Source organism: Nicotiana tomentosiformis, chromosome 11, assembly GCF_000390325.3.
Source record: "Nicotiana tomentosiformis chromosome 11, ASM39032v3, whole genome shotgun sequence".
Lineage (NCBI taxonomy): Eukaryota > Viridiplantae > Streptophyta > Magnoliopsida > Solanales > Solanaceae > Nicotiana > Nicotiana tomentosiformis.
In genome coordinates this window covers 20,484,626-20,511,318 of record NC_090822.1, presented here as the reverse complement: position 1 = coordinate 20,511,318, position 26,693 = coordinate 20,484,626, and the positions used below count along the sequence as shown (strand labels likewise).

Genomic DNA, 26,693 nt, shown 5'->3' with positions numbered 1-26,693 from the left:
TACATTATATAGCCGTCCTCTAAAATAATAGTTAAAAAATATCTATTTTAAATTGATATACATATTTTATACGTAATAAGTATTTTCTTATATTTGGCTAGCGGATGTAATTATTTTCAGCCGAGCGGCTAAATGTGTTAAAAGCCAAAGAAAAAAGGTCATATATGGAACGATCACATTGGTTATTGGACCAACGTTAGAAGATAAAATGGGCTACTTTACTTAAATAGATTCATTATTAGGGAAAGCCCAATTCGTAGAACAAGGGCAGACCTGCCAAGTTGCTCTTAGATGAAAAGTCGTGCCAACTGCTTCTTATTGTATTTTTTGTGAAAGAAAAGTGCAAATATGGTGGAAAAAAAAATATACTTATTTAACTCCCATTTTTAACTTAAATTCAGGGTATCTAAATTTTGGATCCTTCACCAATCGTACAGTAGGCATGCATGTGTGTAGTCTCTGTTGATAGATCAAGTAATATGCATTTGCTGACATCGGCGGATCCCGAATTCAAACTTTGTAAGTTACAAATTATAACGACTTCAAGTGAACTTCATAAATGTAATATTTCACTGAACTTTATAAAAAAAATATAGGATTTATAAAAAACCTACTTAGATTCAGTCGAACCCCTAAGTTACCGTATACTGCATGCCGACTCAAGCCTAACTTGCTTTAGGCCCCCAATAATTTAAGGCCTCAAAATTAGTATTACTATATAAAAAAATAAATTTTTTATAATTAAATTTTTATCACAAGTAGATGTAGTAATTCAGTGACATATATCTTGTAATCAAAACTACTCCAGCTCGTTCTTTATTTTTCCTCACATAAATCAAATGTTATTTTAGTTCTCACGTCATAGTTGGAAGGTAGTCAAGCCAACAAGTGACTGAAAAGGAAAAATTTGTAGTATTTTTTGCTATCTTCAATATCCAGTTAATTCAATTCCTGTTCTTTATAAAATCAACTTCTCTTTTTTTTTTCTCCTCATATTATATATCATTTCTGCCAAATAACAAGGGTATTGAATAACTTGAGTTGCATATTCTTTTTTATTCTTCCTTATACATAAAAGATAGAAAGGTTTTTAAACTATTTCACATAAAAATATAAAAGAATTTTATTGAATATAGTTTATGCCTTTTATTAAGGGTCCATATCGATTGAGTCTCCCTGCCGTCTAGCTCCGCCCCGCTTGCTGGTTCTGCATCCCAATGTATTATTATCATAATTCATAGACACTATAATTTTCAGGGTACAGAACCGTAATTGTGGTGGGGTGACAAAGATGTAAAATTTATTTATTTAAGGGTTTAGAAGTAAGCATGGCGGGAACAGGACAAAAACTACCTATTGTGGAATGCTCTAATGTATAATTCTTTTGATGTCTTTTGTATTACTCATGAGATTATTATTTTGACCATATATTATTGTATATAATGAAGGAATATTATTATATTAGAATATGAGTTGGAGAAGAAATTTGTAGGGAAGGTAGATTAAATAGACCATCATATTTTACCCATATTATGAACCATTTCCTTTATAAATATCAGCTATGGAATAGAAAATGCTTCTCCGGAAATTAAATACACACATTATATTTCTCGAAACAACTATATTTAACTGATTATCGTTACAATCGTGTGAAAATCATAACAAAGAGAGAGGAGAGAATGATGAAGAAAACTATTGGAATATATAGCTATATTGCTCAGATTCTCTAAAGATATTACAACACCCGTGTCGGATCCTCCAAAAATACATAATATTTGGAGGATCCGATATGTTTGAGGTGATATTTTTGGATGCGTTTTCGGAGGATCTGACATGGGTGCTGTGGCAATTTTGGAGGAACCGAGCCATATAGTACACTACCTAACTAAAGCACAAAGAAGTCTAAAGTAAACAATATATGTTAGTTAATATCCTACCATCAAATCTGTGTGTTGGTTGAAGCTTCTTGGCCATTAGTCACCCTATGTTTTGATCCAATCTCCAATTCTTGCCTTAGCACAGCCAATGAATCTGAGACTTCAGCTTTATACACATAAAACTTGCTCACAAACAAGAAAAAGATGAAGTTCAATAAGTTGAGTACCGCGTAAAATGCATAGTAATAGTCAAGATGAGATGCATTCAAGTTGTTTAAGATCCATCCTCTGTGATTCCCATGCTTTTTGGTAATATCAGAAACTGTTGAAAGCAAGAAACTACTAATGAAATTTCCAACACCAAGACTTGTCATAGAATAAGAAGTTCCTAAACTCTTCATCCCTTCTGGTGCTTGATCATAAAAGAACTCAATCTTAGCTACTTCCAAAAATGCATCAGCTGTTCCCATAAGAATAAACTGAGGTAGCAAAATCAATATAGATAATGGTACTTGTTTACCATTTTCAACTACGCCATTGTCCTTAGCTACACTAAGTCTATGCCTTTCGACGAACGACGCTACTAACATGATCAGAATATGGAATGCCATTCCAATTCCCATTCTTTGAAGAATATTTATACCTCTTGGATTTTTCGTCAATCTTTTGGCGATTTTCATGAAGAAACGATCGTAGAGCACAACGGAGACTAGCAACGATATGGTAACGAATGCACCTAAACTAGCTGGAGGGATACTGAAATTACCAATGTTTCGCTTAAGGGTTGTGCCTTGTTTGACAAATAGTGTGTTGATTTGAGCTATCATTGTGCTTGGAATGAATGTAGCTATCAAGATTGGTATCATCCTTAGCATTTGCTTAGTTTCTTCCACTTGAGTTACTGAACATAACATCCATGGATCAATTGTATCTGTTTTTACACAAGCTTTATTCAGAAACCTGCAATAAATAATAACAACAACAAACTCAGTGTAATGGTCTGCCGGTTTGAAAAAGATAGTGTGTACACAAATCTTACCCCTACGTTGTGAAGGTTGTTTCAATAAAAGAATACAAAAATACTCTTGGGATTCTTTTTCCTCTTCTTTTCTTTCTTATCCTATTTTAGTGTGCATTTTCTTGTTATGTTTGGGCTTAGAGACCTATATAAACAATGGATACATAAACAAAGCAAGTAATCCCTCATTTCAATTTTTATGACACTCCTTCCATTTTGAAAAATTCTAAAAATTGTGATACCATAAAGTTTTACAATTGTCAAAAATTTAAAATTCACTAAACTATTCACACTTTATTATGTATTTTCTTCCATCGCCATTACTATTCCTATATTATATTAGTTAATTTAATATTTTAAACTACACCGTCCAGTAAAATATTATCATAGATGAGTACTTGTTGTAAGTGTGAGTTCTAAACAAATAAGGTATGTAAAATACTATTATCTTTGAATTACAGCATTTGTATAAAATTTCGGTAAAATTACAGTGTTGCTGCAAAATAATAGCCACAAAATATATATTTTTTGTAAACAGATGTAATTATTTATGGCTGAACGGTTAAATACGTAACTTGCTTATGTACATTATTAGTGTAAGATGACTAAAAGACAAAATTAAATACAAACCTTAATGTAGGTGTGGAGTCAATTCTGACTTTTCCATTTTTGGTGTATTCTCCCAAATCAAGCTCATACAACTCTTTTGGATCAGTAGGGACTGTAACTTTCCAATTCCTTAAGGCAGCTATAATGACCTTAGCCATTCTTGTAAATGGGCTTCCTCTGGGCTTTTTATGCCTATAAAAAGATGATCCAGCCAAAAATATCATTATTGATATACCAAGGCCCACTGTTGGAAGCCCATATCCAAGAGTCCAGCCCACATTATCTTGAATATATACAAGCACAGTATTAGCAAAGAGAGTTCCCAAGAAAATACTAAACATCCACCAATTGAAAAATGAAAGTTTTTGAGATTTCTCTTTCGGATGAAACTCGTCGAATTGATCGGCTCCGATCGTCGATATGTTAGGTTTCGTGCCGCCGGTGCCGACTGCTAAGGTGTAGAGTGCACCAAAAAACACAGCTAGTTGAAGTGTGGATGCTTTCTTGCAGTCAGCTGCAGTTGGATTGGCACAAGGAGGAGGCTTTAGGCCATGGATTGATACAGCTAGTGTTAGTAGAAACATACCCTGTTACAATTTTTAATAAAAGTTGGTTAATCATGGTATAAGTATATATAATATTGTTGACATACCATAATTGGTTAATCATGGTATAAGTATATATAATATTGTTGACATACCATAATGATTAGCTCACCCACAGTGGCAGATACATGATTTTCGCGGGTTCAAAAAAGTTAAAAAACTAAAAGAGACTGTTGCCGGTGGAAATTGAATCAACGACCTAACAAAGATTAGGGATCAAAATATAATATATAGATGTACAACCAGATTTTATCTTATATGTACGAATATAATTTCCTGACGACTCCCCCCTAAATCCGCCCCTGCTCACTCATGGTTCAAAACTCACTTAATATCTTAAATATCAAGTATATGGTCCATCAGAGGGTTTAGTCTTGGAGCAACGATAAAGTTATCCCGGTGTGACCTGTAAATTTCGGGTTCGAGCCGTGGAAGCAACCGTAATACTTGCATTAAGGTAAGTTGTCTACATCAATATCACTTGAGGTGCGACCCTTTTCCGAACATGCGTGAATACGAAATGCTTTATATGTAGGGTTTGCACTCGTGACATACGCTTAATGTACACATCTCTTTGTACTAAACCAAAGCGCTATGACTTGACTAGAGTGGTAATTAAGAGCATTATTAGAAGGTTACTTGTTTACGAACAATATAAAACAGAATTGTTCAGTCCACCTAGGACTATAAGATTGAATTTTCACCTACACCTTAATTCCCGGCTTGTCAACGTTTTGTTGTTTCAGTATATTTTGTTTTAAAAAGGTTAAAACAAAAGTATACCAAATAAAATTTGATATTATTAATTTTTTCTTCATAAAAACTTCTAAAAATTCAGTTGACATACATATCTTTTAGGAAAAAACTTCAAATCTTAATAAGAAACAAATTAATGTATATCATGATTAATTTGAAGTAATTTTCTGGATAAGCGCACCAGCTCTGACCACAATTTAGAAAAGCTACTTGCAGAAGAAAGCAAACTAAATAAGAAAAAGAAAAAGATTGGGTTATCTGTATCTTATTGGAATAAGCAAGGAAAATCCCAAAAATAAGATTCTCTCTAGCTAGATACTTGGAACGTCAATTAGAGTCACAATAATGGACTGAGCTGACAAATGCCAAGTATACAAGAAATATTATAGTGTTACCTTTGTCATGACTTCATTTTTTTGGAGTATATATTTTGGTAATCACGTCATATCTAGCAGACAAGGACCGCGTAATTTATCAACTTGTCAAGTTACAGATATATGGTTTATGGCAAATGGCCTTATCCTTTATATTTTAGTACAAGTAGGGGTCTATTTATGTCACCATCTGAAAAGTTCATATATAGGGCAAATAAATAAAAGGAAAAAAAATTCAACTTCAAATTTAATTAAGAAAATGAAGTATTGAAGGAGTAAATGAAACATCCTCGTAAATTCTTGGTGCAACGAGTAATAACGACAAGGTGGGACTAGGGGTGTTCAAACCGAACCGGAAAATCGTACCAAATCGAATAATCAAACCAAACCGATTAAATAACTCGACTAGGTTTGGTTTGACTTGGTTTGGTATTGAGTAAAAAAAATCCGAACTAAACCGACATATAAATATATAATTTTTATATATATTTTTAAGACTTTATATTGAATTTTCTTTAAAAAAATATTGAAATATTTGGGATTCTCTCATGTGTTAATCTTGAAAGCGTACATTAACGAAAATTATTGTTAGACGACTAAGAAAAAATTATTGTTAGACGACTAAGAAAATAACTACATGTGTTACTAAAAAAATTCTCCCATTAGAATATTTTAATAGACCATATGTTTGTCAATTTTTTCAATATTTACTAAACATATATTCACTTATCAAAACTTTATTTATAACTTTAACAAAGTAAGATGGTAATAATATTCATGTAACAAAAAAAACCGAAAATCCGACAAAAACCGAATCAATCCAAACCGATATAGTTGGTAAACCAACCCGTTCCATGTACACCCCTAGATGGGACTATTACTAAGACAGGTCGTCAATTGAAATATTCAAATAACGTAACCTTGCAATTATAGAGTATAGGAAACACCATAATAGTCATAAATTATCTCTAAGAAAATCAGTGACCTGTCGACGTTACATCTTTAATGTATAGTTGGAATATTAAATACAGTCAAATCTCTCTATAATATATATTCTTTATAATAGTATTTCATCATAACAACTTAGTTTTTTTTTTTGAACCAATTTTTTATGTTATGTTACAATATATGTTCTATATAACAACAATTCACCATAATAGCAAAAAAATAACAAAATAAATAAATCTGTTATAGAAAGATTTAAGTACTATAGTTTTGACTTAAAATAGAGGTTTCAAATATTTCCAACATATAAAGTAGATGTATATTAATCGTTGCGGCTCAACCCGAAACGAGTTTGCATTTTTTACATCGATGTTAATGTCATCACAAAAAATACATGTATAAATATAAAATAGTAGTTGGAGTCAGTGACGTACCAAGAGATAAATAGCAGAGGCAATCAAGAAAGTCCAATAACGTCCAAGAAAAGAGTCAGCAAAGTAGGCGCCCAAGATAGGGGTCATCCAAATTGTGCCCACCCAATTTGTCACATTGTTTGAAGATTTAACTGTGCCTTGGTGCAGTTTATCAGTTAGGTAGATTACCAAATTTGATGAAATTCCATAATACGCCATACGTTCGAACACTTCATAAACTGCAAAATTCAATTTAAACAGTAAGTCAATAAAGAGAAATTGTTAAAGTACAAGAAGGTAGACGAGAAATTAAGGAGTCAAACTATTTAATATAATTAGACGCGGACTCAGAATTTTAACGCGATCACGGTATAATATTTTACTCAACCAATGCTTCTTAAAAGGTTTTAGTATTCAAGTTGCCACAGGTTCATTAGCAATGAGCTCCTTAGTCTTTGGTTGTTTAATTTATTATGGTTGAGTTGGTTGGAAGACTTGGTTTGGTGCAACTCAAAAGATATGCAGCAAAAAGGTCCATATTACATTCCCCAAGAATTACAGAAATGTTAATACATTTAATTTTCTATATGACTGACATATATTAATTATTTTAGTTTTTTTCAAAAAAATACTTTTTTTTATTTCGCTAACAAAGAAAAAGAACTATTTGTACGGCCTTCTCCCGTTTGCCCTTAGAGGGCTTGCAGGAGGTATCAGTAAACCACATTTAAGAAAAACTGAAAAAGGGCAGCCTGACATGAAGTATTTTATGGTCTCAACTCAAAGGATATGATAGTAGACAGTGACTAACATTTGAGTAAACTACCTTTGGGATACTCCCAATTTTGAATGCATTTTCTTGGAATTGGGTACGAAGAGAGAGTCTTTCTTTATTGAGAATATGGATTCCAAAGTTAGGTTTCAGGCACCTTTAACAATATTGAATTTAAAAAAATATTTTTTTTAGATTTTTTATGTATAAAAATAAATTTTTCATATGTTAAAAAAAAAATAAAATAAGATCGTAAACTTAAAAATAAATTTGTAAAATATCAAAAAATCAATTGACCCGAGAGAGATACGTACTACTTGATAAAATGAAACTTCATGACTTACATCACATGGCTTTTCAGAAACATTTTGGTGGAGAAGAAACGTCAACTCATTTGCCAAACTTAGCCTAACATATGTTATACTCTCACCGTTTCAATTTACGTGAACTTGTTTGGCTGTCACGTAATTTAAGAAAAAAATAAAGACTTTTGAAATTTGTGATCCTAAACAAATCAAAAAGGTCCCCAAAATATTTGTATGGTTATAAAAACTTCTCATTATGGGTAAAATTGTAAAATAGTTACCAAATTAAGAAATAGGTAATTCTTTTTGTAACAGACCAAAAAGAAAATAAGTTCATATAAACTGATTTTTTTTTTGAAATGACAGTTTTGTCTTTATACATGCTTATCAATGTATTAAAAATTGCTAATACCACAATTTGCTATGTATATGAATAGTATTGAATATCAGTGTTTTAAAAGGCGTGGGCATAAGGCGAGACATTTTACATATGCATCAGCGAGGCGTAAGCCCCATATGTATTTAATTTTTAATATTTTATAGAATAATATAATTACGGTAAATAATTTATAAACAAATAAAATTGCATAAAAATGAAGAAAACAATAAATATGTGGGGAAAAAAAATATAGACGTGCTTCATCCCCACAAAAAACTAGTCAAAACAATCTATTATACGCTACTTAGAAGCTCAAGTAACTTCAGTCGAAAAGAATAATATTTTCTACACGGAAGAACAAAAAAGATGACTAACTTTCAATTTGAACTCTGAACTTGATGTTGGTTTTCTTTGTATTTGTAAAACAAAAATTGAATATTCATTACTTTTGGGAGATATTAGCAGGCTAGCCGTCAAGATAAAGAATTGGAAAAACCCATGAATTGAGGTTTCAATCAATAAAAAATGTCTTGACTTTTAAATTTAATACATTTCAATTACTTTTTAAAACTTTTGAGTAATTACCAAGCCGAATTTTAAAAATTGGGGTATTATATGAAGGTCTTATTCAACAAATTTTATTTTAATTTGAATAAATCTCTAGGGCTTACGCCTCACTAAAACAACTCGCATCAAACGCCCGTGCGTACGACCCGAACGCCCTGGCATACGCCTCTTGAGACTTTCGCCTCACACTATCGCCCGGGATGTTTTTGGTGCGTCTCGCCCCAGGGCTCACCCCGAGAATGCCTTTTAAAACACTGCTAAATATGATGTATAACTAGGCATACATATATTATTTTTCCTGATACATTCAGACTCTACTAGTAAAAAATCAATGGGTTTGTTGTTACGTCCTACCTAACTACTCGTAAGTACTAAAAGCTTCTTAAATTTTCGTCGACTTAACAATCAGCTGAGTCCATAAAGAACTGAAACCCAACATAATTTCTTTATTAGACTTAAATGTAATCGTAGCTGTAGCTTATAAATTTGACAAAAAGGACCAACGTGTAATGGGAAAGAACTGTCATAGTGCTGAGTGCTGACATTAAAAAGAAACTTTTCTTGAAAATTGAATACAATATATAGTAGGGACCTAAAGATACGTAACTACCACGGGGACCAGGAAGCATCCCCAGTTGAAGGACCTAACATCATAGGCTAATGCAGCGTCGGAATATCGAGTTTATATGCACTTATTAATATATATAATGAGTTCAATATTAATAGCCTTAATGATTAATTCTATAAAATTTAAATTTTGAATTTACCAATAGGATAACACCGATTATAGTTAAAGTTCAACGAGGTTTTCTTTCTCATTGTGGGACACAGATTTTAATACAGTAACATGGGATTTGCATTATTGGAAGATAACTCACAGCAAACCAACCCATCCGAAAGAGGATGTAACATGTGAGTAAAAGCAACAACTACTAGCTAGGATACAGCAATATATATTGCTTCACTGACAAAGAGAGATTAATCAAGTGAAAAAGGTTTGTGGTGAAGATGATTCCTGCAGTTTTATGTAGGGATAAGCTAAAGAAATTAAAGACACTAGACATCAATGTTTCATGAAGTTTTGCCATGACTAATGAAGCGATATAGGGCAGCGCGATGCACAAGGCATTCCGTATTTACGTCGGGTCTGAAAAAGGGCCAGATGAAGCAATATAAACGGTGAGAATTTATATAGCCGACCTCAATTATCTTAATATGGGAGTGTAGGGGAAGTTTTCTTTTTTGGGGGGATGTGGGGGGGGGGGGGGGGGAGGAGGAGGAAGAGAGGGAGCTAAGATACCATACCAACAATGAAGGAACAAGCTTTCCATCCACCTCTCTTGGATCTAAGAATAGGATTGCCTTTGAGATCCACTGTTCCATCTTTTGTATATCCATCATTATATCCATTTTCATCCACATGAGAAATTGCCATGAGTGTGAAAAATAGATGACCCCTTTATTCTTGTTATGCTAAAATTTTTAAGAATGGATTGAGAAAGAAAAAACGTGTTTCTATCTTAGAATATCAAGTATGCTTTCTCTGCTGCCTTTATATAGAATAGACCTCGTCTTCTTGTTGGAGCGGATTCATAATTTTAATTTTATGTGTTCAAGATTCATATTTTAACCGCTGAATCTATTATTTTATTTGATTTATGAGTTCATAGTTTAATTTTTTTGTCAATTTTAATGGATTTTACACATAAACTCATGTCTAGACTAAAAGTTATGGGTTCAAATGAACCTCTGGTTACTAGATCCGCCCATGTCTTGCCTTAGCCTTTCAAGAGTTTATAAATATATATTAATAATGCAAAAAATATTACACAATCAAGTTATTAATAAAGTAACTATAAGAAAATATTCATGATAAATATTGATTGACAACATAATAAAAATGATAACTAGCAAGTTATAATAGGTTAAGCTACCCCGATTATATAAAAACCCTTTAAACTATCATTATATATACCTTAAATTTGCTATTCAAACCACATGCTTAATTTCAGCAGTACAGTTCACGGGGTTTTGTATCAAACATAATTATCTTAAAATAAGTTGAGAAATTGTCAGTATCTATTAAATGCAAAGAGTTGTCTTTGCAAATTGCAAGTTGCATAATAAGGGTAATATTGTTTCTCCTTTCTGCCCTCCTTAAAAGATTGACTAAGAAGGAGAAAGCAAAGGGATCAAAGCAAGTAGTGGTGCCCATGTTGACTAAGAAGGAGAAAGAGCAAAGAGATAAAGGCAAGTAGTGGTGCCCATGTTGACTATCCACTCATTTTTCATGCTATTAAGAGAAAACCTCAAATTTTAGGGTACTCATCAAATGATTGATATTGTAATCTATTTCGGACCAGAACTTCTTGTTTTCGAGGGCGAGTTTATCAAATTGAATCAACCATTAACGAATAATTCTAATGTAGACAAATTTGGTCATAGATATACAAAAATAATACTTCAAAGATCCATCATGTGTCCAAGAACTTTTGTTCTTGTTTTGACCATATGTTATTTTGGCACACATCTTTTAAGGATTTAATTTAGATTCAGATTTCTTTTGGGGATATACATAATACCTCTCGTACTTGTCCCGAATTTTCAATTGCACACTTAAACTTTAGTTATAAATATCACATTTTAAGCCTATTACGTAGGAATTATATATGGTAGTGAAATTATTTTATGTAAGTAGTTCGTTATAAGTTATAATTAACATCTATAAAATATGTTGAATATTTTGTAATGAGATACATATTTAAATCAGAGGCGGAGCTAGATAAGTAGATACGGGTTCAGGCGAATCCAATAACTTTTGCTTAAACCTTGTATTTGTATTAAAAACTTATTAAATACGTATAATTATTTAATTGCGAACTCAATAACTAAACAAGCAATGAGTTCGATAACAATTTCAGAACCCATCTGGCTCCGCCTCTGATTTAAATCGAACTCACAGGAAAGCTCTTATTTAGTCAGCATAGACTAAAGTGTATCGTCAATTTTAATTTAACTAACATAACTGTAGACAATAAATTACGTCAAGAAAATAAAATCAAGACCGAAAAATATTGCAATATTTGTAATATTTGATTTCAAGTAATATGAGTGTTACAATCTCTATGAATCCTCTGATTCTTCCTTCCAATAGTAAATAAATTCAAGGGCATTTGAGCTTGATCTTGAATCTATATTTGTTGTCACGAACGACGATCTTGAATTCAACTAGCACGAACTTTGATTTGAACTCGTACTCCTTGAATGTTGATTTGTTTTTCGTTCTTGAGCTTGAACTTGAATTCTTGAACTTGAACTTGATTGCTTGAAGTTTGAAATTTGCGGAGAAATTTGCAGCGTGTGATCCATGAGCTCTTTCTTGCTTCTTGCTATAACTTCTTGTCCCTTTTCTGAGTTATGAAAACCCCTATTTATAGTTGTGAGAGGGAAGAGTTGTGGTGAGAACAAACTCTTTCCAACCAATCAGATTGAAGCGTGACATGGCCGAATTTGTTTGGCCAGAATATGTCACTTGCACATGTGGCGCGATTTCATTGGCCTTTTAATTTGACTTGGCATGCCTTGTTATTGTGACACGTGGCATGATCCTATTGGATCTTCTGTTTGGCTTGGAGTGCCACGTCATTTAACACGTGATAAGTAGAGATTTTGACTACTTATTTGCATTCTTTTACTTTAGCTCAAAAATACTTAAAGGTATTCCCGAAAACTGATAAAATGTGCTTACTTGCAGGAGTATTAGAAAAAAGCCAAAACGATGAAATTCAATTCAAGAAGGAGTATTTTTGGACAAGGACTAAAATCAAGCAAAAAGAGTAAAGTGCGGACCGTACAATATTGAGTGCGGCCACAGACTATGAAGGACCTCTGACAGAATGCCTTTGCAAAATACGGACCACACAATTATTGTGCGACCGCAGAAGATGAGGTTTAGAGAGATGGAATCCTGAGTTTATTAAGAAGTGCGGACCGCACTATTATTGTGCGGCTGCAAAATTCAAGAGTGCGACTGCAGTCAGAAATGTGCGGTTCGCAGAAGTCCCCCATGTCAAGCTCAAATTCAAGAGTGCGGCTGCACTCAGAAATGTGCGGTCCGCAAAATCTGAAGACATGCGACCGCAACCCAGAATTGTGCGGCCGCAGAAGTTCATCCTGTCAAGCCCAGCTTCAAAGTGCGGACCGCACATAGAATTGTGCGGCCGCAGAATCTCCGCAGGGGCAATTTTGTCCGATAATTTCAGCTGTGTATAAATAGTTCTTTTTGTCAAATTTAGGTTAAGTTTGAATTTCAGAAAGTAGATAGCCGTTTTTCCTTTACTGCTTTGGGAAATTTTGTATTAGTTTATTATTTTAACATTGGATTTTCATCCCTTTATTATCTATTATGAGTTTAATCTTATCTTCTTCCTTAGTTTCTTCATTTTTGCCTATGAGTAGTTAAATCTCTAGCTAGGGTTGTGACCCAACCCTAGTGTGGGTACCTAATAGGTGTTTGATTTAGGGCTTGTTTAAGGTTGGGTGTATGATATTTAGCCTAGTTCTTGCTTGAATTTAGGAATTAATGGTTGCAAACATTGATTCATGCCTAATTGACTTATTCTCTACTTGAGAAAGAGAGACTAAGTATAGGAAAACTTGGCTAACAAGAAATTGGGATGAACTCAAGAAATTGATAGCCCCAATTAAAGGGTTAAGTCTAGAAATAGTAAGACCCGACTTGAGCATATATCAACGGTTTTGTGAATTATCAATTTGGACTTGAGAAAGCCAAATTGGGCAAAACCACTATAACTACCAAGAGGTATCGAGTGGGTAATCGCGTGTTGATTGCTATATTATATCCCGACCAACGGAACATGCCCTAAAGCCCACAACCCGTTAGGTAACCACCTAGGTGGAAGTCACAACCCTAGATCTTTTATAAACTTAAAAAACAACAACACCAAAAATATCGTTCTATAGCTTTACATTTACAAACAATAGCATAAATTTTAGAAGTTGAAAGAAACAACCAAGTATGTGGAAGTGCAATTTAGGCACACCATACACCTAGTTTAAGTATATACCTAATCCAATATAAGCTCTCTGAGGAATCAACCCCAACTCAAAGTTGGGTAATTATAATTGCATCGACCGCTTAACAATCCCAATCAGTGGGGTGAATTTGGGCGAATTAATTTTTGGCGCCGTTGTCGGGGAGCTAAAAACGGATTTAGCTATATATTGGGTTTTGTGTATGACTTGTCTTCTTTTCCTTCTGATTTACTAACATTTTTGTGAATCGATTGTAGGTACAAAAATGGCTCTCAACAATGATCCTCTCGGAAACTTGCCTTTAGGGGAGGAAGTGGACGATGGCCAAGGTGAGGAGGTTCCTCTTGAACCTCAAGCAAATAGGCGAGGCCGGCCGCCTCATGATAATATTCCCGTCCCTCCCCCACCTCCAGCAAGAGCGGATCCACACCGGATGTTGCCAAATGAAGGATACGCAAGTGCCATAGTCCCGCCCTGCATTAGGGCGGGCAACTTCCAAATTACCAATGTTATACTCACATTGCTAGAGCAACGTGGATTCTTCACCAGGGCTCTAAGTCAAAATGCATACAAACACATGAAAGGGTTTGTGGACACTTGATGGGGGAGTAAACAGAACAACGTCTCCGAGGTGCTCTAAGATTGAGGCTATTTCCCTTCTCTCTACGGGGGAAAGCCTTGGATTTGTTAGAAAGATTGCCAAACAATTCTATCCATACCTGGATGAATTGGCGGAAAAATTCATTACCAAGTTCTTTTCTCCCGAGCATATGGCTACTCTTCGAGACGAGATTCTAGCATTCAAGCAAGAACCCAATGAGCCTTTGCACGGGATTTGGGAGAGGTATCGTACTATGGTGAGAGAGTTCCCAAATAATGACATGACTGAGGCTATGATTCAACAAACCTTCTACAGGGGGATCAATACTACCAATCAATGCGTGGTCAACCAACTTTCCGGTGGGAATTTCATGACAACACCATATGCCGAAGCTTGTGAGATCTTAGATGAAATGGTGAATACTTCATTGGCATGGCAAAGTAGAGCCAATGTTCTTCAAGGTGATCAAAATGTGATTCACCTACACAAAGAATTGCATGATCATGGGCAAGCAATTGCCGAGTTGACCACAACAATGAATCAATTAGCCAAAGCTCAACTTCAACAAGTTCAAGGTCCTAAGCAAGTAAATGCAATGGAAGGTGTCAACATGATGGTGAACAAGCGAAGGAAAAAAGGTCAACAAGTGCAAAACTGTATGGAACAATTTGTGCAAGATGATAGTGGGTTTGACCAAGACGAATCATACAATGAGCAAGAGAAAGAAGTGCAATATGTGAATAACTACTAAGGGCAAAGAAATAACTCTCAAGGCCCGAATCAACAACAATAGCGCTCTCAAGAAAATTAAGGAAATTGGAACAATCAAAACCACCAAGGCAATTGGAGTGGTGGTAACAACAATCAACGTAATTGGAACAATAACAATAATCAAAGCAGTTGGAATAATAAAGGCAACCAAGGCAGTTGGGGGTGGAAATAATCAAGGATATTGGGGAAGAAACAACCAAGAGGGTTGGAATAATAACCAAGGGAATCAGGGGTCGGGCATTCAAAGACCCCCGATGTATCAACAACCAACCAACTCGCCTCCTTATCTATCTCATGGTTCTAATTCTTCCAATAATGAGATGGGACGGATTGAAAATATGTTCAAATAAATGATGGAGAAAAATGCCGATTCTGATGCTCAACTAGCCTCTCACAACACTTCAATCCGCAATTTGGAGGTTCAATTAGGGCAAATCTCGCAAGCTTTAAACACTCGTCCTAAGGGGGCACTACCTAGTGACACGGTGGTGAACCCGAAGGGTGGAAAAAATACGGGACATCCCATGGCCGTAACCACAAGGAGTGGAAAATGTGGGGAGGCAACGACCTCAAACCAAAGAAGAATTGTGGATGATGATGTAGTGATTCAAGAAGATAAAATTCCAAGCAATGTGGTTCAAGCTAATGATGAAGTGAGAATTGATATTGATGAAAATGTGGAGGAGACTCAAGAAGAAGTGAACCCGTCTAGGGAACACGTGATTGACATACCAGAACCGGTAGTGCCAAAGGCCAAGGCACCAATGCCAAGGCGTCCTCCTCCATACCCTCAAAGGCTCTCCAAGAAAAATAGTGAGAACCAATTCAAGAAGTTTATTGATATGATGAAGAGCTTATCCATTAATGTGTCATCGGTTGAGGCGTTGGAACAAATACCCGGCTATACAAAGTTCATGAAGGATTTGGTGACAAAGAAAAGATCAATGAATTGTGAGACTATCAAGATGACACATCAAGTAAGTGCTATTGTGCACTCAATGGCTCCGAAAATTGGAAGATCACGGCTCTTTCACAATCCCTTGCACTATTGGGAGCGCCGCCTTTGCCAAAACTCTATGTGATCTAGGAGCGAGTATCAACTTGATGCCCTACTCGATGTTCAAATCTTTGGGAATTGGGCAACCAAGACCCACATCTATGAGGTTACAAATGGCGGATCGTACTATGAAGAAACCATTGGGTATTATTGATGATGTGTTGGTTCGTGTTGATAAGTTCATCCTGCCGGCGGACTTTGTGATTCTTGATTGCGAAGTGGACTATGAGGTGCCTATTATCTCGGTAGACCTTTCCTTGCTATGGAGAAGGGTCTTGTTGATGTGGAAGCCGGTGAGCTCACCTTCTGGGTGGGCGATGACAAGGTGGTTTTCCATGTATGCAAATCTATAAGGCAACCGAATAGCAATGAAGTTTGTTCATTTATGGACTTAGTGACCGAGGTGATTATTGATGATGCTAGTGCCATGATGAATGTTGATGATACTTTGGAGGCCGTATTTCTTGATCATGATGATGATGACAAGGAAGGCTATGTGGAATGTGTAAATGCATTGCAAGGAATGGGGTCGTACACTTACGAACCTCAAAAATTATCCTTAGATCTTGAGAGCCGGAAGACTCCTCCAACAAAGCCCTCAATCGAGGAGACTCCCACTTTGGAGTTAAAGCCATTGCCTCCATATCTCAGTTATGAATTCCTTGGGACATGTTCTACTTTACCGGTTATTCTTTCCTCTTGTTTGACTAACGTGCAGGCATACTCTACTTTGGCAGTGCTACAAAATAGGAACAAAGCTATAGGATAGACATTGGCGGACATTCGGGTATAAACCCCTCCTTTTGCATGCACAAAATTATTTTGGAGGAGGATGCCAAACCCTCCGTTGAACATCAAAGAAGATTAAATGAATAAATGCAATAGGTGGTAAAGAAGGAGATCATAAAATGGTTGGATGTCGGGATTGTTTACCCCATTCCGATAGCTCGTGAACCTCTCCGGTGCAATGTGTTCCAAAGAATGGTGGCATGACTGTGGTCACAAATGACAAGAACGAATTGATCCCCATAAGAACGGTGACCGGGTGGAGAGTGTGGATGGACTATCAGAAGCTCAACAAAGTCACCCGGAAAGATCATTTCCCACTCCAATTCCTTGATCAAATGCTTTATAGGTTGGACGGCCGAGCTTTCTATTGTTTCCTTGATGGATATTCTGGCTACAATCAAATTCTTATTGCTCTGGAGGACCAAGAGAAGACTACTTTCACTTGTCCCTATGGTACTTTTGCATTCTCGCGAATGCCATTTGGGTTATGCAACGCCCCGATGACTTTTCAATGGTGTATGATGGCCATCTTCATCGACATGGTGGAGGATTTTCTTGAGGTCTTCATGGATGACTTTTCCGTGGTCAAAAATCCTTTTGATGATTGCTTAAAAACAACTTGGATAAGGTCTTGGCAAGATGTGAGGAGACAAACTTGGTTTTGAATTGGGAGAAATGTCACTTCATGGTCGAGAAAGGAATTGTCCTCGGCCACAAAATTTCAAAGCATGGTATTGAGGCCGACAAGGCCAAAATAGAGGTAATCTCTAAAATCCCACCCGCTACATCCGTCAAGGGAGTGAGGAGCTTCTTGGGTCATGCGGGGTTCTATCGCCGATTCATCAAGGATTTTTCCAAAGTGGTGAACCCCTTGTGTAAACTGTTGGAGAAGGATGCCAAGTTCCATTTCAACGAGGACTGTGTGAAGGCATTCGAATTTCTCAAGTTCAAATTGACTACTACTCATATTATCACCGCACCAGATTGGAGCTTGCTTTTCGAGCTCATGTGTGATGCAAGTGATGTGGCGGTTCGAGCAATTTTGGGGTAACGTATCAACAAAATCTTCCATCTAGTCTTTAATGCTATCAAGACCATGAATGACGCCCAAGTCAACTACACAGTGATCGAAAAAGAGCTACTTGCTATTGTCTTTGCTATGGAGAAGTTCCGCCCGTACTTGATAGGTACAAAGGTGATTATCCACACCGATCATGCGGCGCTTCGGTACTTAATGAGGAAAAAGGATTCAAAGGCAAGGTTAATGCGGTGGGTTCTTCTATTGCAAGAGTTTGATCTAGAGATTCAAGACCGCAAGGGTAGTGAAAACCAAGTGGCAGACCACTTGTCTCGTTTGGAGGAGGAGGGGAGGCCACATGACGGCCTTGAGATATATGATTCCTTCCCCGACGAGCAACGTCTATCCATTTCAATGACCGGGATGCCAAGGTTCTCCGACTTAGCAAATTATCTTGTGAGTGGTATTGTATCGAATGAGTTCTCTTCAAACCAAAGGAAGAAGCTCAAACGGGATTGCCTTAACTATTATTGGGATGGGCCGTATCTCTTCCGGATTTGTACTGATGGTGTGATTCAATGATGTGTACTGGAGGAAGAACAAGTGGAAATTCTTGAGGCTTTCCACTCTTCACCATATAGTGGTCACCATGGTGGAGCTAGAACGACAACAAAAGTATTGAGTTGTGGATTCTATTGGCCTACTCTTTACAAGGACGCTAGCAATCTCGTCAAGCATTGTGATGAATGTCAAAGGGTCTGTGGGATGTCTAATAAAAATGAGGTCCCCCTCACCACCATCTTGGAGATTGACATTTTTGATGTGTGGGGCATGGATTTCATGGGTCCGTTCATGAGATCTTGTGGCAACACTTATATTTTGGTAGCTATGGATTATGTGTCAAAGTGGGTTGAAGCTGTGGCTTTACCCAACAATGAAGCTCTAAGTGTGGTGGCATTTTTGAAAAAGAACATATTCACAAGATTCGGTACTCCAAGGGACATTATTAGTGATGGGGGATCGTACTTTTGCAACAAAGCTTTTGATACCTTACTCACCAAGTATGGTGTCACTCACAAAGTCTCGACCCCCTATCATCCTTAAGCAAGCCTGCAAGTGGAAGTTTCCAACCGGGATATCAAGAGTATTTTGTCAAAGACAGTGAATGCCAACTAGCCGGATTGGTCAAAGAAACTTGATGATTCTCTTTGGGCTTATAGGACAGCTTACAAAACACTGATTGGTATGTCTCCATACTGGTTAGTATTCGGGAAAGCTTGTCACCTTCCGATGGAACTTGAGCACAAGGCTATGTGGGTATTGAAGAAGCATAAACTTGAATGGGATATCGCTGCCAACTTAAGGGTGGCATAATTGAATGAGCTTGATGAATTTCGGTACCATGCTTATACAAGTTCGTCTTTATATAATACAACCGGAACAAGGAGTTCGAGTGGTCCGTTTGAGGTTGTGAATGTGACACTCTTTGGTGCATTAGACTTGAAGAACAAAAATAATGAAGTATTTAGAGTCAATGGTCACGAGGTAAAGCATTATCTTGGCAAAGTTGATGATGGCCACATCGTGGCGTTAATTCATTTCAAGTGATTGATGGTAATTTACGTCGTGCCGCGACGTTAAATCAAGCGCTTCTTGGGAGGCAACCCACGTTACTTTTTATTTTCTTCTTCTTTTAGATAGGTTTTGTATTGAGCTAATTGGTTTTGAAGTGAATTGCAAGAATGAGTACGCATTGCAGGTACTGTGTTCGAAAAAATTGGCCAAGTGTTGAAAAAATATGGACCGCACAATTTTGTATGCCACAGTAGAGAAGAATCTGTGGCCGCACAATTCTTTATGCGGCCGCACAATTCTTTATGCGGCCGCACAACTAGAGACCCAGAACTCCAACTCTCTAAAGTTTTGAAATGCAGAGAAAAGTCCATTCTGCGGCCGCACACAAAATTGTGCAGACCGCACAAATTTCTGCGGCTGCACTCACTTTTGTGCGGACCGCAGATCTTCAGCAAGGTTCAGGTAAAGAGTCTGCGGCCGCACTCACTTTTGTGTGGACCGCAGAACTTTAGCAAGGTTCAGGTAAAGAGTGCGGACCGCACTTTGCTTCAATTTTGACCGACTTTGGTCAACCTATAAATAGGACCTCATTGCACTATTCATAACTTTACACACTCTGAACTTTTGAGACCTAAGCAAGCACAGTGCACACAAAGTACCTCACAATCCACATTCATTTCATCAGTGTAGATTCTTACTTGCATCCTTCATCACTGGTATGTTTAATTCATGTTTAGATTTTTCAATTTTTTAGTTTTTGTTCTTAATTAGTATAGTTAATTTTAGGCCCAAAATGTCAAATGTTCTTCATGTGTGCTTGAAATTGTGTGGGTAAGTTCATGCGTGCTTATTGGGGACTGGGTAGATCATTCATCATGTTTAATTTGCAAATACCATGTTTAAATTGTGCAAATCAATTGCAAAACCTAAGTCAGTGCAGTTTTATTTTTGATTGTGCGGCTGCACACAAAATTGTGCGGTCCGCAGATCTTGAATTAGGGCAAAATGTGATACATGAAAAGTGCGGACCACACTCAAAATTGCTCGGTCCGCAGAAAAATTATGCGGTCCGCAGAATAATGTGTGCGACCGCACTTTGGAACTTCAGAGAACCAGTAGTCTGAACCTGGTTTTGTGCGGCCGCACTCAAAATTATGCGGTCCGCACTTCAGCATGTGCGACCGCATTTTGAATGTAATGACATGATCGGTTGTTTTGAGCTCTAGCGCGTCGTTTGGCGGTTTGAGGCCATGAGCATCTTCACTTCAGGTATTGTGACTTGTACGTATAGACGGGATTGAATTTCGGGTAGTTCAGAGCTGAATTGGAAAGAAAATTCTCATTTCGAAAGCTTTAAGTTGGAAGAATTGACTAAGATTGGATTTTAGAGTAAACGGCCTCAGAATCGAGATTTGAAGGTTCCAACATGTTCGTATGATGGTTTCGGATTTGGGCGTATGTTCGGACCGGGTTCTTGATACCCCGGGAGTGTTTCGGCACCTATTGTGGAGGTTAGCATTTTGGAAGAATTTCATAAATTTGGGTTGAGGTGCAATTCAATGTTATCGATGTCCGTTGGGATTTCGAGCCTGGGGATAGCTCCGTATGGTGATTCTGGTATTGGGAGCGCATCCGGAAGTGGATTCGGAGGTCCGAAGGTCATTTTGGAGTCATTTGGCTAAAGCTAGAAATTTGAAGGTTTTTGAGAAATTTGACCGGAAGTGGACTTTTTGATATCGGGGTTGGAATCCTATTCCGGAAGTTGGAGTAGGTTCGTAATGTCAAATGTAACTTGTGTGCAAAATTTGAGGATAATCAGACGTGATTTGATAGGTTTCGACATCGGTTGTAGAAGTTGAAGTTTCAAAGTTCCTTAAGTTTGAATTGGGATGCGATTCATGATTTTGATGTTGTTTGATGGGATTTGAAGACTCGAGCAAGTTCGTAATATGTTATGGAACTTCGGAGCGATGCAAGTCTCCTTTCTAGCTTTGTAAGAGGGAATTTACCCCATAGGCAAAATAAATCAATGTGTGCTCCTATTTTGGGGGGCTACGTACGCACGAGGTGACGAGAGTCCGTGCGTAGCTACTATTATGCTTAAGTTCAGGTAGTCTAGGACCCAAAAGCATGCTTTACTTGCAATATTTTCAATCTTGTTGTCAATTTAAAATGCTTAAATCATATCAAACTTTGTTAATAAATTTCTAAAAGGCTAGACATCGTTTTCTTTACTTTTAAAAGAGAAATTTGCCTTTTTTCCTTGGATAATTGTCCCTGGATGAATTCTTGATTGATTATTTGAATGTGTTCTCTTTTGTGGAACGGGCTAAACACCTAGGTAGATTAAATAGATGCATCTATGGTTCGCGCCATTTGACCCTATGGCAGTGCACAGTTTAAATATTTGTTGGATCGAGTCATACGACCTCGGCATGATTTGCGCATGCTTGTATTGCTTGCCTTGAAATTTATAAATAACGATATTGCCTCCCTGGTCGGAGATAAACTGATAATTTGATATGGCCTCATTGGCCGGAGATATAATAGTTAAATAATGGGAAATCAATTTGGAGAGTTCTTAATTATAAAAGAATTGTTTGCTTACTTAAGAAAAATGGGCTCGCAACCGTATTAATCGATGTCTAATTTATTCCAATTACTTATAGCCCATAGTAAGTGTCGAAGTCGATCCCTCGTCACTACTTCTTAGGGGTTAGGCGGGATACTTACTGGGTACGCATTGATTTACGTACTAATACTACACTTGCTGCATATTTTTGTGGAGGTACTCATATGTTTAGCGGCCTTGTGGGCGCAGAGGCGCAATTATGGCGGGGATTTAGGTGAGCTGCATTCCATATGGCGCACCGCAGCCAGCAGAGTCTCCTTCAGAGTATTGTGTTTTCTTTCCTGTCCAAATTTATATTCCGGACAGTTATTTTATTTTATTTTAAATTTTTAGAAAAGGCTCATGCACTTGTGACACCGAATTCTGGGATGATTATGGGATGTTCAAAATTGAAATTTGAAAACATTGTTAATTATTCTGTAAATTCATCTTTTACTAGATAAATGGAAGTAAATTTACGATTTCAAAAATATTAAAATGAGAACTTAATTAAGTATTTATTGTAGGCTTGGCTGGCAGCGGAGTCCGGCGCCATCACGACCTTTATGGATTTTGGGTCGTGACATTGAAATTGTGCGGTCCGCATAAGGCAGTCTGCGGCCGCACTCAATATTGTGCGGTCCGCATTATCTCTTTTGTACACTGATTTCCTGCAACTATTAACATGCTTCTAAACTTTAACTGACTTATGTGCTTCGTATTGCACACAATGTTTCAATCACGAGGCAGAGGTGATACATCTAAAGGGAGGGGTGTACCCTTCCGATGCCGAGGAAAGGGCACTCAACCTCTGGGAATGCAGTCAAAAGCAATAGCCAAAAAGCCGACCACTAGGAGAGGTAGGGCCACAGAGCCCTCAGAATCAAGCTCGTATGCCCCGTCTAGGGAAGCCTCCGAGGGTCACTCGGTGGAGGTACAACCTGAGGCCCAGTCCCAACCTCCACAATTCACCGGGAGATACCAACTGCGCAACGAACCCTCCACCACAGCAAGTTCTTCTGAGGGTTCCGATGCGGGTAGCCAAGGTTCAGAGCCCTCCTCCATACACACTCCCTCTGCACCAGTTGTAGTAGATGATGATGATGTTCCTGATGATGGCAGGGGGTGACACTAGTGTGGGCAGCCTAGAGAGGTCGAAGAAGAAGGAAATATGGGAAGATAGGTTCGTGAGTTTGACTGCCTTCCCAAAGTTTAGAGAGTGATGGCCCCAGAGATCGCTCACACTTGAGCAATAATTCTTGCTGAAAGATTTGGATAAATACAATCCAAATGTCCTTAAGCAGTTCAGGGAGCGCAAGGGGTGGATGCGGTTCACCCAGAGTGTTATAGATTCCAAAGAGCACTTGGTACAGGAGTTTTATGCCAATGTGGCACACATCAAGAAGGGTACCAAGGTGACCAAAGTGATAAATTTGAAAGTCAGATTCGACCCAAGCACTCTGAACACTTACCTGGGATTCGAGGAGGTAGAGGCAAGCCTGTACTTGGAGAAGCTTGCTATAGGTGATGAAGGTCGCCCTTGGTTAGCAGAGATTTTGGATCCTCCAGGACCACTACCACCGTGGATCATAGCAGGGGTTCCCATTGCACGGTCCACCCTTAACTTTGAAGCAAAGGGGTGGCAAACTTTTGTGTGCAGCCGTATTGACCCAAGCAAGAATGAGAACAATCTTCCGATTCCCCGAGCAGTTTTGATGGCATCTATCATGGTCGGGTACTCTATAAATGTGGGTGCCATCATGTTGGCCAACATGTTAGTGGTTGTCCGGAAAGGTAAAATCTCCTACCCATATCCCAACACCCTCACAGAATATCTCACGGATGCAAAGGTGGAGTCGAGGAGTTTTGATACAAAAGTGCGGGCCAATAAGCCCTTCTCATGGTACTCCTTGCAAGGTCCGGGAAACCCAAAGTTCAAGGGTAAGGCAACTGCCACCGTTGGCCAGTCTGATGAGCCATCGGTGGTGGTTATAGATTCTACTGCTGAGCCATCTACATCTTACATGCCTTCCACAGCATCCGGTCCTTCCACCGAGACAGCTGACATGCCACCACCTTCATCTTCTAGACCATCATCATTAGTACCAGTGCCTGCCTCATATACATATCCACTCACTATGTTGCGAGTCTCCCAGACATTGGCGAGTCTCAATAACTGGATGTAGACAGCTACTTCAAAGTTGTCTGACATATCCAATGTTGTTGTAGCACAGTCTTCTACACCAATAGCACCACAAGTTCCTCTGTCAGTGGAGGAAACCTTAAAGAAAATCATGGATACACTGGTGGCACATGGGGGAACTATTGAGGAGTTGGGCAAACAGGTGAAGAAGATGAGGAAATCCCAGACTTCGAAGAAATCAGTGGAGAGATTCAGAAAGGAGGTGACAAAGATTGCAGCAGCTGGTGATTTACCATTTGACCTACTGATGGAGACAGATCCATCAGTACCAGCAGACCCAGCAGCACCATCAGCAGAGGCACCAGCTGGCCAGTCTGACGAACCATACCTTGCTGCCCATACTGCCGAGGAGGTGCTTCAGATGCTCACAACCCCTTTGTTCCCCGAGTAGAGGATGATGAGATCCAGTTGGAGGAGCCCGAGGGGGGTGATGCTTCCATGCACCCTAAGACTACATAGGGAGTTTTATTTACTCTCTACCCTCTCTTATTTTGGTTTTGCTAAGCATTGAGGACAATGCTTATTTTTATTCAGGGGGTGGTATATTTTGGTCGGTTTGATTTGATGACATTGGCCTGTAATAACTTTAATATTATTTTTCTTTTATATTTATTTTCTCTTTCATTATGTATATATTCCTCCCTCTCTTTTGAGGTATATATTATATTCCCCTCGGTTTGTATATTCATTTGTCTTACTTTCGGTAGCTTATTTCATAGCTTCTTTATTTTGTTTTCTTAGTAGTCTAGCTTCTTATCTATGTTAATAGCTTCTTTTTGATCCGGTAGCTTCTTTTTTTATGTTTAAAAGATCAATAAGCCTTTGGTTTTATTAATGCCACTGTTCTTTCCAAAGGTGGGTTTTGTATGAACCGGGTGGCTCTTCCCAACGATGGATGGCGTGACAACCTTCATAAGGGATTGAGTCTGTTTTTTATGTTTAGGTAGAAACAGTAGTGTTAATAAATAAAAAAGGGTCAAGCATGTTTCACATGGCACCAGCGCACTTAACTACACGCTTATGGTTAAAAATAAGTTTTTGGAAAGAAATGGCTCTAGTTAGTAACCTTGTGACTCTTGTGTTGACTTAGGCAATCATCGAGTGGTTTAGTTAAACCATTAGCGATCTTCAATCTTGAATACGGTTGTTGTGGGTCCTCGACTTTATCGTCTTTAACAATCCGGTTGTGTGAGAGGTGAGATATTTTTTTATAAATCCAAGTACCCGTGTGAATGGTCTAGAACTTGCCTCGAATGTGTTTCTAAGCGAAATTCTAAGTTTGCTTGGCTTGAGAAGTGATTGTAGGCTTTTCTTGACCCGTTTTGAAACCTTCCATCGACCACTAACGATATTATCCTTAGTCAACCCTTTTGAGCCTAAAGCCTTTTTCATTTGATAACCATGTTACAAGCCTTTACCCATTTTATAGTGACCCTCTCTTGGTACCCGAGCTTTCCTTTGCACTCATGAGAAACAAATGGCGAAAACATAAGTTTGGGGGTGAGATGAGGAGTTTGAAAGTGGTATCAAGGCACAAGAAGAGAAAAGAAATGAAGAAAAGGAAAGCCAAAGAAAAAGAAAGAAAGAACAAAAGGAAAAAAACACAAAAAGAAAGTGAATAATTTGAAGGGTTAAAAGGATTCAAAAGAAAGCAAAAGTGCAAAGCATGGAGAAAACAAAGAAGGAGAATATGAATATCATGACCAAGAAAGAGTGATGTCAAGTCTCTCTAGTTCCCCTAAGGAAAAAGAAAATGACTCAAAGAGTCGGCAAAGTATGAGCCAAAAAGAGAAAATGGAGTGCTAAAGGAAAGATGAATCTGTTCCATTCCAACATTTCCCTCCTTAGTCCAAAAGCCTTCATTACATGCCGAAAAAGCCCTACGTGATTTCAAGCCGAGTAAGCTTACATTAGTGGTGATCTACATGAGGGGCGAGCATATGGTACTTAGAGCCATACTTGTGATATTCTTTTGAGAGTGATGAGTGAACCTTTCACGAATCATTGAATTGAGTGCTGCATTCTTGAGTAAGATGAGCTTACGGAGAGTATAGGAGGAGGAGTTTGGGATCTATAGAGACCTACATGAAAGTGCAAACTTCCTTGATGAGTAAAGTCAACTCTTGATGCTCAAATGTCATATTAGAGCTATTTTTACTTTAACATTCAAAATATTGACTTGTTGATAATTCATGAGTGTGTGGGTAATTGTTGGTCCCAATTGATGTGTGTTTGACGCAACTTAGGCCAGCTGAAATTGAGAGAGTTGATAAGTAGGGATTTTGACTACTTATTTGCACTCTTTTACTTTAGCTTTAGCTCAAAAATACTTAAAGGTATTCCCGAAAACTAATAAAATGTGCTTACTTGCAGGAGCATTGGAAAAAGAGCCA

At 37.7% G+C, this 26,693-nt stretch overlaps 1 protein-coding gene across 1 annotated transcript; it reads right to left on the bottom strand.

Annotated features, from left to right (window-relative positions):
• Positions 1-1,680: 1,680 nt before the first annotated feature.
• Positions 1,681-10,163, bottom strand: LOC104102103 (protein NRT1/ PTR FAMILY 5.2-like). Its single transcript, XM_009609725.4, has 4 exons — positions 9,926-10,163; positions 6,619-6,836; positions 3,526-4,091; positions 1,681-2,837 (listed from the first exon to the last, which is right to left on the bottom strand). Exons 1-4 carry the CDS (start codon positions 10,053-10,055, stop codon positions 1,940-1,942), a joined length of 1,812 nt encoding a protein of 603 aa, XP_009608020.1. The 5' UTR covers positions 10,056-10,163; the 3' UTR covers positions 1,681-1,939.
• Between the last annotated feature and the right edge of the window lie 16,530 nt (positions 10,164-26,693).

What these genes read in the sequence shown, in the direction of transcription:
- LOC104102103 (XM_009609725.4), bottom strand. Translation starts at nt 10,055, where the DNA reads ATGGCAATTTCTCATGTGGATGAAAATGGATATAATGATGGATATACA. An exon ending in AGCTTGTTCCTTCATTGTTG is followed by an intron (nt 6,837 to 9,925) that starts GTATGGTATCTT and finishes TGAATTTTGCAG; the next exon opens with TTTATGAAGTGTTCGAACGT. An exon ending in GACTCCACACCTACATTAAG is followed by an intron (nt 2,838 to 3,525) that starts GTTTGTATTTAA and finishes TATTTATTGCAG; the next exon opens with GTTTCTGAATAAAGCTTGTG.